This window comes from Narcine bancroftii, chromosome 1, assembly GCF_036971445.1.
Source record: "Narcine bancroftii isolate sNarBan1 chromosome 1, sNarBan1.hap1, whole genome shotgun sequence".
NCBI lineage: Eukaryota > Metazoa > Chordata > Chondrichthyes > Torpediniformes > Narcinidae > Narcine > Narcine bancroftii.
This window is the reverse complement of record NC_091469.1, coordinates 274,907,895-274,927,034: the sequence shown is the minus strand read 5'-3', so window position 1 is coordinate 274,927,034 and position 19,140 is coordinate 274,907,895. Positions and strand designations below refer to the sequence as shown.

The following is a 19,140-nucleotide window of genomic DNA, read 5'->3' as shown; positions in this document are numbered from 1 at the left end:
TTCAGTCCATCTGCTTATCTTTAAACCTAGTGCAGCTGTGCCATTGATGCTGATTCTTCTGCTTGGCAAGACATACAGAACACATGTTATTTAAGAAGGAATACCTCCAGTGTTTTGGCTAGCATTTTTGCTCAACCAACATAAAAAGAAGCTGATCACCATTGCTTTTTCTGTTGCACATCCCAATATACCTTTTATCAATGACATCATTGCTTTATGTTATTTTCATGGGAATAAAAGAGACAAAGACTGTGGCAATGGGTCCTCCAATCCATGCCAGCCATTTATACTAATCTACTAGAACCTATCTATACTAATTCTATATTCCAGTACTCAGCCATTGCCTACTATGCCATAGTATTTCAAATACTTAAAAGTTGCAAGAGTACATCTTTTCATCAGACATTCTAGCAGATGTCAAACACCCACAGAGTGAAGGAATTCTTCCTCAATTCCCTTCAAATTCTTGTACCATTAACCTATGATGGGTGCTGACCAACTGCATCACAATCTGGTAGGGGTCACCAATACCCCTGAATGGAAAGCCCTGCAAAGGTAGTGGACAGAGCCCAGGACATCACAGGCAACTCTCCCCACCAATGAGAACATTTCCAGGGAACGCTACTATTGGAGAGGTGCAGCAATCATCAAAGATCCACATCACCTAGGGCATGCTCTGTTATCACTGCTACCATCAGGAAAGAGGTATTGATGGCACAAGACTTGCACCCACTTGGTTCAGGATCAGCTGCTAATCCTCCACTGTCAGACTCCTCAACCACAAACTCAATCAGGGACTCATTTAAGGACACTTACTTTTGCACTTTATTGATCAATTTTTTTCCTATGTATTGTACAATCAGTTTGTTTACATTTCTTTATTTGTTTTCGTGTACATTGAGTACATTTTTTGCACTATCAATAAGAGATAATTCTCCCTGACCGCAGGAAAAAGGATCTCTGTTGTATGTGATGTCGTGTCTGTGCTCTAACAATAAATCTGAAATCCGAATACAAGCTTTTGCTTATAGACTCTTCATCTCAGGGTGTGTTTTTCAGTATGATGTGTCTATTATCATGGATACCTCAACCTTTTACATTTTATGGAAAACAAACTGCTTCCCCAGTCTCTCCTCCAAACTGTATGGCTGTATTCATAGACACCTTATCTAACTGTGTAACCATCTTCAAAAACCCACGTGGACATGGGAAGAATGTACAAACTTCTTACAGACAGTGCAGGATTCGAACTCCAGTCCTGATAGCTGGCTAACCACTACACCAATCTGAACAGCCACAAGCCATACCTTGAACATGATGCAGGGTGAAAGGCGGGCAAGGAATGATTAGAGATTTATTGTCTCAGGAGCTGAGTTGCTTGAGCTCTTGCTGAAACATAATATTTATGTGGCAAGTCAAGTCAAGATACTGGTTGATGGTGATCCCCCAGAATATTGATATTGGGGAACAGTGCCATTGGCATGCCATTGAATATCACTGCATGCCCTTGTCGATGCTCATCCAACATGTACAAAGTGAATGTGCATCCCTGTACATCAGCCTATCCCTGAATAATACCTGAGATCTTGCTACATGGATCATTTACTTAGCAATTATGAATCCAATTGAACACTTGTCATATTTCAAAAAAAGAAACGGAATCATTAACAAAACAGCAGAAGATGGGTGAGACCAGGGGACTGTAGCAGTGCTTTGGAACTGGAAGTCCAAGATGAGCTGAAGACTGGGTGCCATCAGATCTAGTTATCTTTTCCACACTCTGAGCCAAGTGGTAGAGCAACGGTTTCCTCTTTACAGAATAAAAATGCACTTTTCATCTGGCCCTCAACTTTATTCTAGGGTATTCTGGTGTAGATGAAGAGGAATTATAATCCCAAAATTTGAAGGTGTTCAATGATTTCATGGAAGAAGTACAGGCCCTTTGGCCCTCAATATATGTTGTGCCGACTTAGATAAAACTAAACAATCAACAATTTAAACCTACCTGACCTCACATCCATAAAGCACCATGTGCATGTCTGAGTCTTTTAAACATCCCTATTGCATTAGCCTCCACCACCAATGCATTCTAAGCACCCACAAATTTCTGTGTAAAAATCTTACTTCTATTATTTCCTATAAATTGTCCACCCTCACCTTATCAGATATCCTGTGGTGCTTGCTATGCTCATCCTGGGCAAAGGGTGCTGGCTATTGTAAGGTAAAAACATCATGAGATGGGACTGGAGAAGGAGTCACCCAGTACTAAGGAGTAACAGAATGCAGATGTGACCTTGTACACTCAAGATAAGCTTTGCACTAACAAGAATGATGTGCAGCAGACTAACAGAGAAGGATAGCAACAGTTTATTCATTGGACAATGTAATGGTATGATAATTTACTAAGTACGTATCCTGAGGTATAAAAAAACACCACTTGCTGATAACGGCAGAATGCGCCTTCTCCAACTAACACTGTTAGTTGCAAGTGTTACAATCCGGTAATAAAGAACAAAGAACCTTGATTTCGACTCAGTCTGGTGTCTGACTCACTCATTCATGAACAAAGCAGACCTAACACTGACCACCCTATCTGTGCCTCCTGTAATCTTGTAGACCTCCATTAGGTCACCTCTCATCCGTCTTCATTCCAAAGAGAATAGTCCTAGCTCTGTTAATATTGCCTCATAAGATGTTCTCCAATCCAGGCAATATCCTGGTAAATCTCCTCTACACCCTTTCCATAGCTTCCACATCCTTGAACATAATATTCCAAGTGTGGTCTAACCAGAGTTTTAAAGAGCTGCCACATTACCTCACAACTCTTGAACTCAGTCCCCCAACTAATGAAGGCCATAAGCTTTCTTAACTACCCTATCAACCTGTGTGACAACCTGGAAAGGTCTATGAACTTGGACCCCAAGATCCCCCCCCTGTTCTTTCACACTGTTAAGAATCCTGCCATTAACCATGTACTCAGTCTTCATATTTGACCTTCTAAAATGCATCACTTCACATTTATCAGGATTGAACTCCATCTGCCACTTTTCTGCCCAACTCTGCATCCTGTCTATATCCTGTTGTAACCTATGCCAACCTTCTATACTAGGCAAAACACCTCCATCCATCGTATGGTCTGCAAACTTATCGTCTCTTCTTCATCAAGATCTTTAATCAAAATCACAAAGAGCAGAAACTCCACTAATTTTCACTAGTCACTGACCTGCAGGCAGAATATGTTCCAGCTTCTCCTACCCTCTGCTTTCTGCAGGTGAGCCAATTCTGAATGGTTTGAATAGCTGAGTATTTGATTGGTCCTGCAGTTAGTGAATTATGAACGATGGCTTCTTGTCATCATCCTACTTAATTACTGTGATTATTTATGTTATTTCTTGCTTGGTTACAATAAAATTTAGGGTGTAAATGCCCTCAGCATTGTAATGTGGTTACAAATATTTCCTCTTGCAAGACTGCAGAATTTTCCGTGTAAGTAAGATACACGTGTGACCGCAGTATGCCGAGCCTCCTCTATTTGTTAAGCTTATCCATCAGAACATGTGCCTGTACTGCCTCAAAATTGGCCATGCGTCTGATTTTTAAATGTGTTCTACAACTGTGTTTGTTTAGGGGCTGTGATGAGCATACACAAGACTGAGTTTTGTCAAATATTGAAGGCAGGGTGCAGGCAAGGAAAGGAAAATGGATCATTGATGAAGCAAATGGTGAGGCCAGGTGACCTTAGTAGTTCAAATCTTTTGAGGTTTGAAAAATTCCTGAGAGTATTTTTATTTCCTTTAATATTTTTAACCCCTTGGACTCCGTGTCCTTTTTTTCAGGGACTACCAACAAGTGCATATACTCCATGTCCCTGTTTTTGTTGGACTATAAACAAGCACATATTCTCTGTGTTCCAGTTTCACGGGATTACCAACATGCGCAAATACTCTGTGTTATAGTTTCCCGGGACTATCAACAAGTGTATATACTCCATGTTCCAGTTTTTGTACTGTAAGTATTTACCCATTGTTGTGTTTGGAACAGTATCAGGTTCGGTGGGTTTACAGAGAGACAAGTCTGGACACAAGTGTTACAATCAAAGGTAACTTTATTGATTACGTGGGAGACAAACGGGAAGAAGTCAAATGATACTTAATTACTCTACTACTAGACAACTATATAGACATTCACATCATACCTAGGTTGGACTCTGATACCAGTGACCACCTATCTGCTACATGCTCCCGTACGTTTACACACTTCACGTGCAAGGACTTTCAAACACACTCCTGATTCCCTGTACCAATGGGGAAGTGACTCTGTGCAAGCACTGATCTATCACAGTGCAATGACTCAACTTAAGTGCAGTGCACACCTTACCCACAACTCCTCTAGTGATGTCCACAGCAGCAAGCTGATGTGGAGTTATGACCAGGACTTGGACCTAGAGGCAGATAGAAAGAAATACGGTGTGTGTCGATGTTTTATGACACTAAGTAATTTAAATGAGCCAATGGCAAGGTGTGCACTAGTGGGCAGCTGGAGTCCAACCTTGATTGGCAGGTAATGTGACTTCTGAATAAGTTTCAGACAGGGAGGTCATGTGACCATCTGAAAATCCACAGTGTTCCAGATAGAGAAACCAAACGTTCCTCCACATATAACACCCATGAACCCAGTCTGGGGAAGAAATTATGAATGTTTTAAAATGGCCGGAGTCCAAAGTGTTAAGGAATCAGGAAAAGTCCCCTCTCAATGTAAGTTCTCAATATTCTTGTCTAATTGCTTATCACTAGTTTGAACTTCAGAGGCAGTCTACAATTCCTGATGCAGCCTGTTAAGGGCTACCATTCCGGCAATAAATCTCAAGAGAGCTGTGCTTAATGTTGTGGTTACTTATTAAATAGCTTGAACATTGAATTTTAAGACCCAAATTTCAAAAAAAATATGCACTCCTGTAATTTTAGAAATTCTTTGGTCCCAGATTACTTGCATTGATTTCCCAATGAAGTTTTATGGATAATCAAGCTGGGAAGGAACAATGTGTTCTGACACTTCTTTGGGGACAAGGAGAAACCTTTAAGCTTGAATGTTTTTATAAATTTCATACTGTGTTACTAATTTAAAACCTTGCTGTTGCTCATACTTATTGTTAAAATATTCAGGTTCTTTCTTGTTTATTCTTAGCTTTTCTCATCTATGTTTGACAGCTGATCTATATTTGTGAGTTGGATTGTTGACAAAGCGACATGGGAGTTTATGCTTAAATATTTTGCTTTAAACATCCTGCAGTCAAATGTATTATGAAATTACAAGTGAAAAGAATTATAACCCCAGGAGGTTCAAATGCTTCAATGGAAGTAGAGTTGTTGACATGACCATAAGAAAGAGGAGCCAGAGAAGGCTGATTGTCCCGGTGAGCATCCCCATTGCAAAAGATTGCGGCCTACTTACCTGCTCTCTCCCCATTCTTTGTAATTTAAATGTCTATCCATTTCCAACTCAAATGTATTCAACAACCAGCTTTCAGAGCTTCCTTGGTCGATTATTCCAGGAAATCATTATCTGTCAAAGACAAAATTCCTCCACATCTTTGCCTTAAATGGGCAACCACTTATTCTGAAATTACACCTCTAAATTCTCCATATTGGCACTGGAAGAAATATCCTCCGCTGTCATTTCCCCTCAGAATCTCATGCACTTCAGTGAGAGCAGCTCCTTTATCTATACACCCAACCAGCTCAACATTCTTCGTACATAAACCCCTTCATGTCGGAAATATATGGCCTCTGTACCAATGCAAGTCTACCCTACAAGATTGCATGCCACATCTCTCCAGTGCTCTGTAAAGTTGGATCAATAGTTCCCTAATGTAACACTCCATAGCTCTTAGTCTTTGTAATTACTTGCTGTTCCTGCATGAAGACTGCTTGTGTTTTAAGTATTAGCAGCTCCATATTCCTTTGTAGTGCAACATTTTGTAATCCCACTCCATTTAAGTAATATCTTGCTTTTTCATTTTTCTTTTGAAAGTAGATCATCATACAGTGTACTCCATCTGCCATTTTCTTGGCCACTCACATAACCTATTCATATCCCTTTCCAGCCTCATTACAAATATGTTTAAAGACCCATCTTTATTTCATTGGCTTATTTGACTGCAGTGCCATCAGTCTCTTTATCCAAGTTATTCATATGTGGTAACAGTGGCACCTGACTAATTATTGACTCTCAATTTGAAACTTATCTATCTATCTATACTTCTGTGTTTTAGCCATTCTCCTAAGCCACTAGTACACAACCCTGTGCGCCACCGTTGCATGGTGCCAGCTAAGTGTTGGTGCTTTGCTCTTTAAGATATTTTTAAAGTTTTATTTTACTTTTCCTTTCACCGAGGCTTTTTGGGCATTTCACATAGATTCACTTTGGGAACTGCTGCCTTATTGGAGCAAATGTATCTCAATTGGTTGAGTTGGCAATTAGCTCAAGCAATGCTCAGCTACCACTAACTGCTAAAATGCTGGATTAATATGATGCTACTTATTGATGCTTGTAACCATTACATGTTGCAGTAGATTGAAAAGACCCAGTGCCAAGTTCAGACAGATGAAAGGGCTTCATTATTTCATGACAGATGTGTCTTAATGTTCCTCCTCTTATGAGTAATGGCCTTTCTTTCTCTGCTGCATAGAAAACTCCACCTCTGCTAACTCAAGATAATGGAATAAAATAAAAATACAGAACAAACATAAATGTTTGAATTCACCCTATCTTTTGAGCAACTATTCCAGACAATGCCATAGCTGGCACTTCATTTGTGCAACTTTGTTTTATAGTAAATGGACGGGAACATGCAGATAGATAGATGTAGATTATCTTCATAATCATAGTCTCATCAAAGTCTGTGGCACATTTGAATGCAGTCCCGTGAAGAATGCTGTAAATCTTTTATATGCTTTCAGCAGTTTGATGCAATCATATCTCATTATAACAATCTCTTGAGAATTTTCAACAAGATGTATCCTGGGGCAGAAGGAGATTTTCTTTATACTTCAAAAATGCAATCTCTTTTTCCTTGTCTTTGTTCCAAACCTACAACCGAGTGCGTTTTCTGTTCCTCATCTATCTTTAAAGTTTGGTACAGAATTGAGGAATTCTTTGATGAATGACCTCATTTTTCTCAGGCAATTGCACAGGATTTGCTTCCAGCCTGGTTTTGTAGGTCCTCGGGTGGCTGATAAAGTCAAATGTGGAAAGTGTGAACTTTTCCACTTATGAGGCAGGAAGTGGATGGGTTAGGAAGTGATTTGCTCCTGATTCGTTTATGTGGGCCTTCTGTGTGTTCCAATGGAAGGCTTCAAGGTACTCTGCCATCCCCTTCCCCACTCTGTCCAGACATGGACCAGAAATTTCCAGGAATTAATGGAGATATTCAATTTCATCAGGAAACCTTGAGCACATCCTTGAATCCCTTTGCATGCAAATAATGTTCTATTCACATTAAAGCAGCACTCAAACAATAATTCTATCAGAGGGTCTGGCAAAGATAGAGTTACATTCTTGACTGTAACTGGAATCTTCATATTCTATTATAAAATTTCAATTTGAAGAATGGGGTGTTACTGACTTATTTCCCTCATAATTGCAGATATTGATGAATCACTGTACTTTTATATTTTCTAAAAAGTATATATTGAAATATTAAAACCAGCAGATATTCCATAACCTTGGTGTATTCAAGTTTTGTTCTGATTTACTTTACTTTTGAAAATAGAGTTGAGGGACATTTAAATAATCAACTTCACTGATGGTGGTTGATGTAGAATGTACAGTATTCTGCCTGTTTATGTCTTTACACAATACTATGTTCACACAATAGAAGTATGCAAATTGCAATGATCATTTCAATTTCATAAAATAATCTCAATGTAACACTTATTAATTTTGTTGACACTTAGTGAGAAGCCACATAAATCAAGAGGTTACACAGTATTCATCCAGCAAATGCATAATGCATTCGAACCAACCTTCAAAATGGTTTGCAATTGATTTCAAAATGTGGATGTCACCTGTAATGGCCAGCCTTTATTTCCCCATCCCGAGTTCCCTTGAGAAATTAGATAACTGATTGGTTTTATAAGCTACTTCTGAAGACAGTTTATAATATTCTGTATCAATAGGGGAATGAAATCCTAATTGTAATGAATTAAATTTCACAATTTGCCATGCTTGTATTGAAACTGTCAGTCAATGGTTTTCTGTGTATTATCATAAGCTCTAGACCATAAGGCCTATTTTAAATTGAGTAAAAGGTATGTGAGCTATGATTTGTCATATAATAGAAAAGAGTTCCCAACTAATCACTATGATATGACTCACCTCGTGCTAATCGATCACTGTCAATTTAAATATTCTTGTTCATTGGATCTGTGTGACTTTTGATGATACACAGAGGCAGCAGGCTACAGGTCAGATGCTGCCTTCAGTGTATGTATTGGAACAGTCTGGACCCTACACATCGTTCTCATTTACTCACCCTCCTCTATGTCACTTGAAATCTTCACAGCAAAAAACTACTGACCTCAATCTTTGTAAGCTACAGTACTTTACACATCGTTCTCATTTACTCACCCTCCTCTATGTCACTTGAAATCTTCACAGCAAAAAACTACTGACCTCAATCTTTGTAAGCTACAGTACTTTTGGGAAGAGCCTTTTAGATTTCCCGTAGTCTTTGAGTTGAGAAAGTGTTTACTAATTTCACTCTTTAAAAAATAAACTCATTATGACTTCCTCTTGTTCTGGAACTCCACCAGAGGGAAGAGAACATATCTACTCAACTGAATGTCTGTAATTTAATGCAATTTAATGAAGTCCACATTCAACCTTCCAAATTTAAGTGAATACAAATCCAGTTAACACAATTTGTCCTTCAAATACTGACCTAATTCTGATAAATATGCTTCATACTTCTTCCGAGATCACTATTATCTTTACTGTCGTTCAATCTATAAAACTGACCATAACTGTCCATTTGAGGCATAGTTCTTTGATTTTTCCCTCTTGTTAATTGAATTGAATCATCTATTGTCACATGTCCAAAGATAGTTTTTTTTTTAAAAAACAATTATGTTCACAAATAGCTAAATCACTTCATTTCTCCATAGCTCCTAATGTAGGTTGAAGACGGGGATTATTGTGACAAAAATGACAAGTCTCTTTCGAGACCATGTAATAATGCATAATCTGACCACAATTTCTAAATCTGCAGATGTCAAAAAACTTGGTGATGCATTGAACAGTCTGGAGAATAATAATAAATTCCAAGGAAATATAAACGTGCTTGTCAAATGTGGAAGTGCTAAGTGAAAAAAATAAATCTGTTTTGGAACCTGCCTTGATCTTAGTAACAGTGGTGCAAAATAACTTAGCTCAAGGTATCTTAAGCCTGGTTTAATGTCAGTTAATTAACACAGCTCCATTATCTTACATTTGCCTAATTCGTATGAGAATGTCTCATGTTTACAAGCTATATCTCTTGAGGAACCTCCTTCTGTGGGCCAAAAACTTGTGCTTTATAGACAGTACTATTTCTTTTCAAAGCTGTCCTTTTAATTTCAACACTGATTACTATTTATAGTTTACAATAGGAAAGGATTTTATTGCAGATTGTTTCTCATTTGCATTAATTCCTGAAGAATGTCCAATGTCTAACAATCCCTAATGTGTACCGTACTTTAGAAACAATCTAAAGGCTTTGTGAGAGGAGCATGTACGATTTACTACAATGTATTCCACGCTGTCCACGCTGCTGAAGATCCAGCTGCGCTGGATGGGTCACGTCTCCAGAATGGAGGACCATCGCCTTCCCAAGATCGTGTTATATGGCGAGCTCTCCACTGGCCACCGTGACAGAGGTGCACCAAAGAAAAGGTACAAGGACTGCCTAAAGAAATCTCTTGGTGCCTGCCACATTGACCACCGCCAGTGGGCTGATAACGCCTCAAACCGTGCATCTTGGCGCCTCACAGTTTGGCGAGCAGCAACCTCCTTTGAAGAAGACCGCAGAGCCCACCTCACTGACAAAAGGCAAAGGAGGAAAAACCCAACACCCAACCCCAACCAACCAATTTTCCCTTGCAACCGCTGCAATCGTGTCTGCCTGTCCCGCATCGGACTTGTCAGCCACAAACGAGCCTGCAGCTGACGTGGACTTTTTACCCCCTCCATAAATCTTCGTCCGCGAAGCCAAGCCAAAGATTCAGGCATAATGGACTTCAGTTATACACAGTAGTTAGAATGCAGAAGATGGGGATATTCTCTGTAAAACAAAAAGTTCTGAAGAAACCTGATAGAAGTTTTTAAGATCATGAAAGGGTCTAGTCAGGGTAGATAGATTGAAACTGCTCCTGAGTCAAAAACTCAGTGACATAGAATGAAGGTGATTGGAAAAGGAACCAGAAGTGACATAATGATTTTATTTACAGGGCAAATGGTTAAGGTCTCAAATGTCCAACACAGGGTAAAAGTGGAGGCAAAATAAATGGTGCTGTTCAAATGATAGCAGGGTATGTATGTGAAATGAAACCTTTTTGGGCTATGTGAAGCTGGATTGCAACGAATACTGGAGAATGCTGGTTTGTCGGGTTGTACTTGTACAACGAGATGACAATAAACTTGACTTGGATAGCTCTTTCAGAGAGACAGTGGAAATTTGATGGGCATTATGGCTCCTTCCATGCTGTAACTGCTCTGTTATTCTGTGAGCACACAAGATAACAGGATCAGGACCTAATACAAATTCCTGAAGAGCACATTGGTTAAATCCTGCCAGTTGAAAGAAAGTGAATTCTTCTGCTTTTCATTGTTTTCATGTATGCCATTCCTGTTTCTGAGGTATGGTAGAATATTTTTACAGACTGTTTACAGATAAATATACAAATATTTGGTGTATTTTTATTGTTTCTAACTAACTCTATTGTTATTTAGAAGCAAGGAACCATAGAAAACTACAGCAGAGAAAACAGGCCATTCAGCCCTTCTAGTCTGTGCTGTAACATCATTCTGCTAGTCCCACTGGCCTGCACCCATTCCATAACCCTCCAGACCACTCCCATCCATGTATCTATCCAATTTATTCTTAAAACGTAGGAGTGAGCCTGCATTTACCATGTCAGATGGCAGCTCATACCACATCTCCACCATTCTCTAAGTGAAAAAGTTCTCCCTAATTGCTGTGTATTCTAGGCGTAGAATTACACTAGCACACAGAGATATGGGGCTTCATTCATTCATTATTACTAATCTAAAAATGATATATGTGTGTGTGTGTGTGTGTGTGTGTGTGTGTGTGTGTGTGTGTGTGTGTGATGATGTCATACATGGTGACATCATACACATGCAGGCATATATTCACAACAATCTTTCTCCACTCCCCCACCCCCCCCCCCCAAAAAAATAAATGCTTCGTGCAAATAACATATAGGCACCACTTATACTAAACTATAGTAACTACATGGTACCCATGGACTAATGGTGTGAATTACAATTACATGATAATGTAAGTATGACATGTTAAGCAGTGGAATCAATCTACATAATTCTTTAGTCATTCTGGAGGGCATCTTTCTCTTTTCGATCTTCTTGGTGAGGTAGAATCAGTCAGAAGAATTTGTGACTTCACCAGTCTCTTTGCCTTTTTGGACAGTACCTCCTCCTCAGTTGGTGGTAAGGACTGTGAACTTTGTCTTTGGTGAGTCCCATAGTGCTGCTCTGCTGAGCAGGGCGTAATGTAGGACTGATGCGTTGGGCAGTTGACATCAAGGGGATATCATCTTCAGAAGATATTTCTGGAACTTCATCGTTGGAAGGAGCCCAAAATGGAAACTTGTCAGGGTTGTGAGCAGTTAGTATGGCCATTGGATCATCCACCGCTCTTAAATGTGGCATTTCCATATTTTAGAATAAGAACAGGGACTCAATTTTTTAAGAATGATCCATGGCTTTCTATTGTTCTGGTAGACCCATATCAGTACTCACTCTCCTACTTTCAGAGATCTGCTAGGTTTATTTGGAGATGTGGATTGTTCCTTGGGAAGGCCTATGTTTGAGTGCACTGTGGAAAGTCTTGTCCTTAAGTCCCGCTCAAACACCAAGGCCATTGGTGTTCGTTTGGTAGTAGAGTGTGATGTGTTTCTATATCTATTAGAAAATTTGTGCTTCCATGATATGTTTAGGGATTTCTTAGTTTTCATGGCCTTTTTAAAAGTCTGCATGAAACATTCCACTTTCCCATTCGTACTTGGGTGCTCGAGTGCTGATAAGATGTATCATATATTGTTATTACATAGGAACATAAAAGCATCAGATTCAAACTGCGACTCATTATCGGAATCTAGATCTATAGGTCATCGATATGATGCAAACATACTTCATAGTCTCTCAATCATTTGGTTTGTTGTTGTTTTCACGTGTGATACTACTAGCCATTTAGAGTGTGTGTCGACAACAATAAGCAAGTTTTCTCCCATAAAGGGACCAGCAGAATCTATATGAATCCTGTGCAATGGTCATGATGGCCATTTCCATGGGTTGGCTTTAACTTGAGGTGCTTTGGGTTGCAACTCCTGACAAATGTAACATCTTCTCACCATTTGTTCAATATCGATGTCCATTGATGCCCAACAGACATGTATAAGTGCCAAAGCTTTCATCCAAACCATCCCTGGGTGGTTGTTATGGAGCTCTGATAACATGCCAGCCTGCCATTTCGTAGAAATAATTGTCATGGTCCCCCATGATAAGCAACCTTCTTCAGTTGATATTTCATCACATCATGTATAATAAGGTTTCAGTTTGGGAGAGATGGCTTCAGCCTTGAGCCATCCATTTAACGTGAAATATAGGACCTTTAAGAGTGTAGCTTCTTTTCATCTCAATTTTCTGTTCAGTTTCAGGTAGAGGTAAGCAAGATAGGGCATCACCATGGCTTCTCTGCCTTTACTTGCTAAGATAAGACTTTGTATGCCTAATTCATAGTATTTTTGTTTAGTTTTTAATATAGTTTTTTTCCCGTTCTGTACATTTGTAATGTGTTATATCTCTGTTTTTTTAGTCTCTAATTGTCTATACATTTCTTGCAACACCATTCTTTGATATTCTTTTTCCAGTTTGGTTATACCTTTCTCCAGATCATCTAATTCTGTATTATATTATATTCTCTGCTGAGATATTTGTATAAGAAATTATTTGCCCTCTTAAGTAAGTTTTAAGCATTTCCCATATTAAAAAGCTATTATTGATGAAAGGGAGATTAGTTTCACAAAACAGTTTTATTTGTTTCTTAATAAACTCACAAAAGTCTTTCCTTCTCCAGAGAGTGGCATTGAGATGCCATCTATACCTACTTTCTTGTTTTTCAGTTATCACAATAGTGAAAATTAATGGCACAAGGAGACATGGGGCTTCATTCATTCTTTATTACAAAACTAAAAATGGTTCCCCAGAGCACACAATATATCATGCATGATAACATTGTACACACGCACTAATGTCCCCCCTAAACCTTTCATCTTTCACTCTCAAGCCATGTCCTCTCGTATTTATCTCTCCCAATCTAAGTGGAAAGAGCCTACTCTCATTTACTTGTCTATACCCCTCATAATTTTTTAAACCTCTATCAAATCTCCCCTCATTCTTCTACACTCCAAGGAATAAAGTCCCAACCTGTTTAATCTTTCCCTGTAATCCAACTCCTGAAGACCCAGCAACATCCTTGTAAATAATTTAATTGAATACCATGGTGAATTTTGAGTGAAAGATGTTTTTTGTATTATTGGAACCAGTATGGAAACAGCTCCTCTGTTGTGGGTATTTGCAAGATAGATTAAAATGGACAGGATTGACAAAAACTCATTTTACCAGGGACATGTGAGTGACTCTTGCACAATCAAACCACACCATAATGGCCTTCAGATGTAATACTGTTCTCCAGCAAAGGATAAGTATAAATTGCCAAAACCTTCCTTTGGTGACCTTGCCACAGAATGCAGGAACTCCAGTACTTCGCACAAAGATGCAGATCAACCAACATGATAATAATGATGCAGAAACTTTAAGGGCTCTAATGTGATTTCACAACAGGGCTTTTACTTTAATTTGCTGCAGAGAACAGAATGAAATCATTAATTGAAAGATGTGTTCAATATAGGGAGAAAAGTATGATGGTCGAAAAGCAGATGTCTGGAGCTGTGGTGTCATCCTTTTCGCACTCTTGGTGGTAAGTCTTTAAAAGATTTTACTTTCATCTGGAAAATATTGAATGATCTTTTGATGTACATAAGAAGATTACTTTTTTTTAATCTGTTGGGTTAATGTACTTTCAACTAGTTTCTTCCATTTCTTCTTTTGAATTAATGATAATTTTATGCAGTGCATTTGTTCAAGTTATTCTGTTGTGAAGATGTGCTGCTGTGCTGCCAAACAGCGGTGAGTACAATACCCAGAGGGTTTAATTTGACAGCATTATCAGTTGTCTTCATATCAGATTGTCTGCACGTATCAAGATGTTGATGGATCTATTTGGCTTCCAGTGATCTATCAGATATCTTCAGCAATTAAAAAGAGATGATGCTGTGCTTTTCAGGTGACCTTTCAAAACTGGAATCCTACCAAGTGATGCGGTCTGTCAGAATATCTGTCCAGTTTTACCAAAGGACTCTCCTGACTCAGTAGCGGTTTCACCTGTGACAAGGACAATTGACGTGTAGCTTAGCTGGAGTATTCAGCTGCATGGATTAAATTCATGTTAAGTGAGAAAAATTAAATTCAGATCATGCAAGTGCGACAGCAGAAATGGCATTTCTAATTGAATTTAATTCAGTGAGAGCGTTTTGTGATGTTTTAAATATTCTGTTAAGTTAAAATAGATACAAAATATCATTGGTAGTGAGACTGAGATAATGGAATAGTTTATTGGTGTTATGACCCCCACCAATTAAGCAATATAACAGTGCAGTGAATTAGGCAGGGTATTCTCTTAAGCGGTTCAGAGGGATAGAGAATGACTTGGTTGCATTACATTTGCTAGATTCTGAAGTGACTGATGAGACTAAAGTTGTATCCTCCCGATTCTTCCAGAATACAGTAGAGCAGGAGGAGCCTGACGAGATGGGCAGGCAGGGTAGATTAGGACATAGAACAGTCCAGGCCCTTCATGTACGTGAAACCAATTTAAACTAATGTTCTCCCTCTATTCTCTGCATAGTCATACGTCTTTCTAGAAGCCTCTAAAACGCTACTATCATATCTGCTTCCACCACAACCCCTGGCAGCCTGTTCCAGGCATGAACACTCCTCATGTAAAACAAAATTTGCCCCCACATCTTCCTTAAACTACCCCACCCCACCACCTTAAACACATGTTCTCTAGTATTTGATATTTTTAGCCTGGGAAATAAAATTATGTCTATCCAATCAAAGCCTCTCATAATATTTCAAACTCTGTCAGGTCTCCCCTCAGCCTCTGACGTTCTTGAGAAACAAGCCCAATTTTGTCCAACCTCCCTTTGCAGCTCATACCCTATAATCCAAAGCCTCACGTCCTACCTGTAATGAGGGGACCAAAATTGGATACAATACTCTAAATTCAGCCTAACCAAAGATCTATATGGGTCCAATATGATTTCTTTATTCTCAATGCTCAAATCAGTGAAGTGAAGCATGCCACATTACTTTTTATTATCACCCTGTCAACTTTCTTGGTCACTTTCAGGGAGCTGTGGATTTAGGCCCTAGACCCCTCTACACATCAATCCTATTAGAAGTCCTGCCATTAACTCTATGCTTTCTCCTTGCATTTGACTTCCCAAAGTGCCACACCTCACATTTGTTAGTTTGTGAGGCAATGTGTTTGTTCTACTATTCTGGAACATGACCTTCAGGTTTTTAATACAATTGAAAATGTGTTGAGAGAATTGTAGGAATCAGTGGGATGTTGAGGAGGTTTTCAGGACGTCGTTACATTATTTGATCTGTCCACCTGGTAATCTCTTCACATGATAGAGTTCAGAATAGAGTGTTTCTTCTCAAAGTTTATGGTCAGGCACAAGAGTAATATGTACCACAGAACAATGAGAGTATGGTTATGACCTCAGTGCTGTGGGCATTGTACTGGTAGAGAGTGAGGATATATGTATGTATGGATTTCATGGGCTAAATTGCCTGTTTCTCACAATGATTCATACTCAGCCAGTCAAGCACAATTGGATGAAAGAAAGTAAAATCAATTAATATTTTAGGTCAAGGTCTCTTCCTTAGAACTAACTTGGTGTTTAGCTCCAAACACACATGCAGGAACATGGATTTGTCACACTACAGTTTGACCAGCGAGGTTGGTTGATCTCTCCTTCAATTTCTGTTAATGTTAGTTCAACAATTTCCCATTAGTTCTGTTGATTATTTCCAGGTTAGACGGAGCTTAGCAGTGAGAAAGATTGCAAATAAGTTTTGGGGCAATGTTTCTGTTCTTCACTGAGATCAGCTCTACTGTAGACACATTCATTCAGACTACGGCTTACATACCATCATGAAGCAAACTTAAGATTTCCTCCTGAATGAAAGAGTCAAAGGCACATCTCACTAAAGTGAGTTAGTGCCGCTCCCTGCTCTTTTGTGTATGGCAGGTTTTAGTCAGAAAATGACAGACAAAGTTCACTGCTGACTGTGAAAAGTACAGCAATTTGATTTGTCACAACTTTGTAGTCATGATGTTGCATTACTCAGTCATTCAGAAGTTGACACTTCAGTTTTAAGAGTGTACAAGGGGGTCACCACACTGGAGGAGTAAGCCAGTTCTTTCTAATATAACAGTAGTGCCTGCAGAGTAGAGGACGTGCTTGATGTGTGAATACTTAATATCAAGTGTATGTGAGGAGCAGTTCTAGTACTACCCAGTTTTGATGAAAATAAAATCCCAACAAGTTCTCACTTGTGTAAAGTGCTTTTTTCTTTGCTCTAACTGCCTTGCAGAGGTCAGGACTGTGCTGGTTAAAATGGCCACATTCCAACATTAATCCTGTAGTGTCTGACTTAATTTTGCCACTCTGAGAATGCAGATAGAACTTTCCTGAAGTATGAGTAGTGTGTGTTTTTTTTTCAGAACCTGGCTGCAATTTTAATTGACCTGAGTGTGCACAGTATCACAGGAGAGGTGAAGCCTCACTAGGGCACCCAAGTCCACCTCTGCCCTCAGCTCCCTTTTTCCATGCTGTGAAATCCTCACAAAATCCACTCCTGCAAACTGCTTTCCTGCTGCTCACTGTTGTTGCTGCCACCTACTGGCTGATTGTTGCTTCCCCAACTTCACATGGGAGATGGCTCATCTGTGGCTCAAGAGTTAATGTTGCTTAGGTCTGTGGTACACTGTTAGACAGAATCAGACACACAAAAGGTAAAGACTGTACAACAGGCTTTAATCCACAAAGACTTCCACAGAGCCAGGCTGGCTGTGGCTGCAGCAACTCTGTGTGAGGCCTCGGGAGGCCGGCGCAGGCTTATATCCTGGAGGGTGATTGACACCCGACCGGGTGGGGCTTGATCCATTCAGGCCGACTGATTGACAGCTGGCCAGGTGTTATCCTGTCCCCTTACACTCCTGCAGGTACAGAGGTTGCCCCCTGCAGTAGGCCAGAGGTATACCACATTGTCTTAGGCTGCTGGAGAAAAGCACATCAGCCTTGTCTCACCTTGCCATAACTTGCCCTAGTACACCAAGCTCCACTCCTGCCTGAGTTTTCTTTTGCCATATTTCAGAGCAACCGTTATGAGCTGTGCTTGGTTTGCCACCTGTGACAGTGTGATAGTACAGATCTATCACCAATGTACATAGTGTATATAGTTACTGTATCTAGACTGTGCTTACAGCGATTGGCTGAGAGCTAAGCCACACCTATTGTTTGGGCCTTAAAGGGTTGTGTCCCTAGCCAGGTCGGATCATTCCGGACTGGTCGGCCACCTGTGAAGAGCTCCGGTCTTTTGCTAATAAAAGCCTTGGTTTGGATCAACAAGTCTTTGGTTCTTTCGACGAGCTCTACAATTTTATTAGCAAAAGGAATTTTTTTTGAAAGGGATGGAGCGTTTAACTCGGCCAGAAAAACTTGATATCGACCCACAGTCAGCTACAGCCTTCAAAGCCTTTAAGTTCTGGCTGCTGAACTTTGAAAACTTCCTGAGATTCATTCAGGTAGAGGAGGATAACCAGCGTCTAACAGCATTGCTGTCTATGGTGTCCTTGAGAGTCTACGAGAACATCCAGGATGAGACCACTTACACCGCAGCCATAAAGGTACTGAAGGAACTGTATGATCAACCGGTGAACAGAGTTCATGCCCGGCTCATGCTTGCGTCGAGGAAACAACAGCCCGGTGAGTCCAGCAGGGCATATTTACAAGTACTAAAGGCATTGGGCAAGGACTGTAACTGTGTGGACAAAACTGCTGCCGAGATCACTAGCGACCTCGTCCGGGATGCCTATGTGGCTGGGCTCCGATCGAACGAAGTGAGGCTGCGCTTGCTCGAACAAGGGGTAGAAAAACTAGAGGACGTGGCCCGGATTGCAATCACAATGGAGGATGCAGCCTTAAAGTCCACCGAGCTCTCTAGGGACTGGACCCCTCGTTCTGATGTGAGTAAAGTGCCCTTCTACCCTACCCCTGACGGCCTGTCGGCTGCTGCTACCCTGCCCCGTGCGAACCCGAAATGTTATTTCTGCGGGAGGAACAAGCACAGCAGGTCCCAGTGCCCAGCAAGAAAAGCCAGGTGCCAGAAGTGCCTTAAAAACGGCCACTTTGCTGCAGTCTGTAGGTCTAAAATGGCCGCCAGCAAACACAGTGCCTCGTGTGAAGCCCAACCGCCACTATCCCATTCAAACTCTTCTTCCCCAGAGCTCTCGTCCAATGAGAGCGAGGGCTCCCCTGCACGGCAACGCCTGACGTCACGGAGACGCCGAACCCGGAAGGGGCAACCCACCGTCGCAACCATGGTGATGGCCTGCCTCTCGCCCGCCGCTGCTGCCGCCGCCACGGACACCTCCGGGGCCGACGCTACCGCCGCTGCTGCTGCCGCCACAGACACCCCCGGGGCCGA

General features: G+C 40.5%; 1 protein-coding gene across 1 annotated transcript in view; it reads left to right on the top strand.

Moving 5' to 3' along the window:
• LOC138744047 (serine/threonine-protein kinase BRSK2) overlaps nt 1-19,140 on the top strand; it is a 783,696-nt gene that overhangs the window by 647,041 nt on the left and 117,515 nt on the right. The window contains exon 7 of the mRNA XM_069899549.1: nt 14,207-14,275. Coding sequence (XP_069755650.1) covers nt 14,207-14,275 — 69 coding nt within the window. The remainder of the gene's footprint in view (nt 1-14,206; nt 14,276-19,140) is intronic.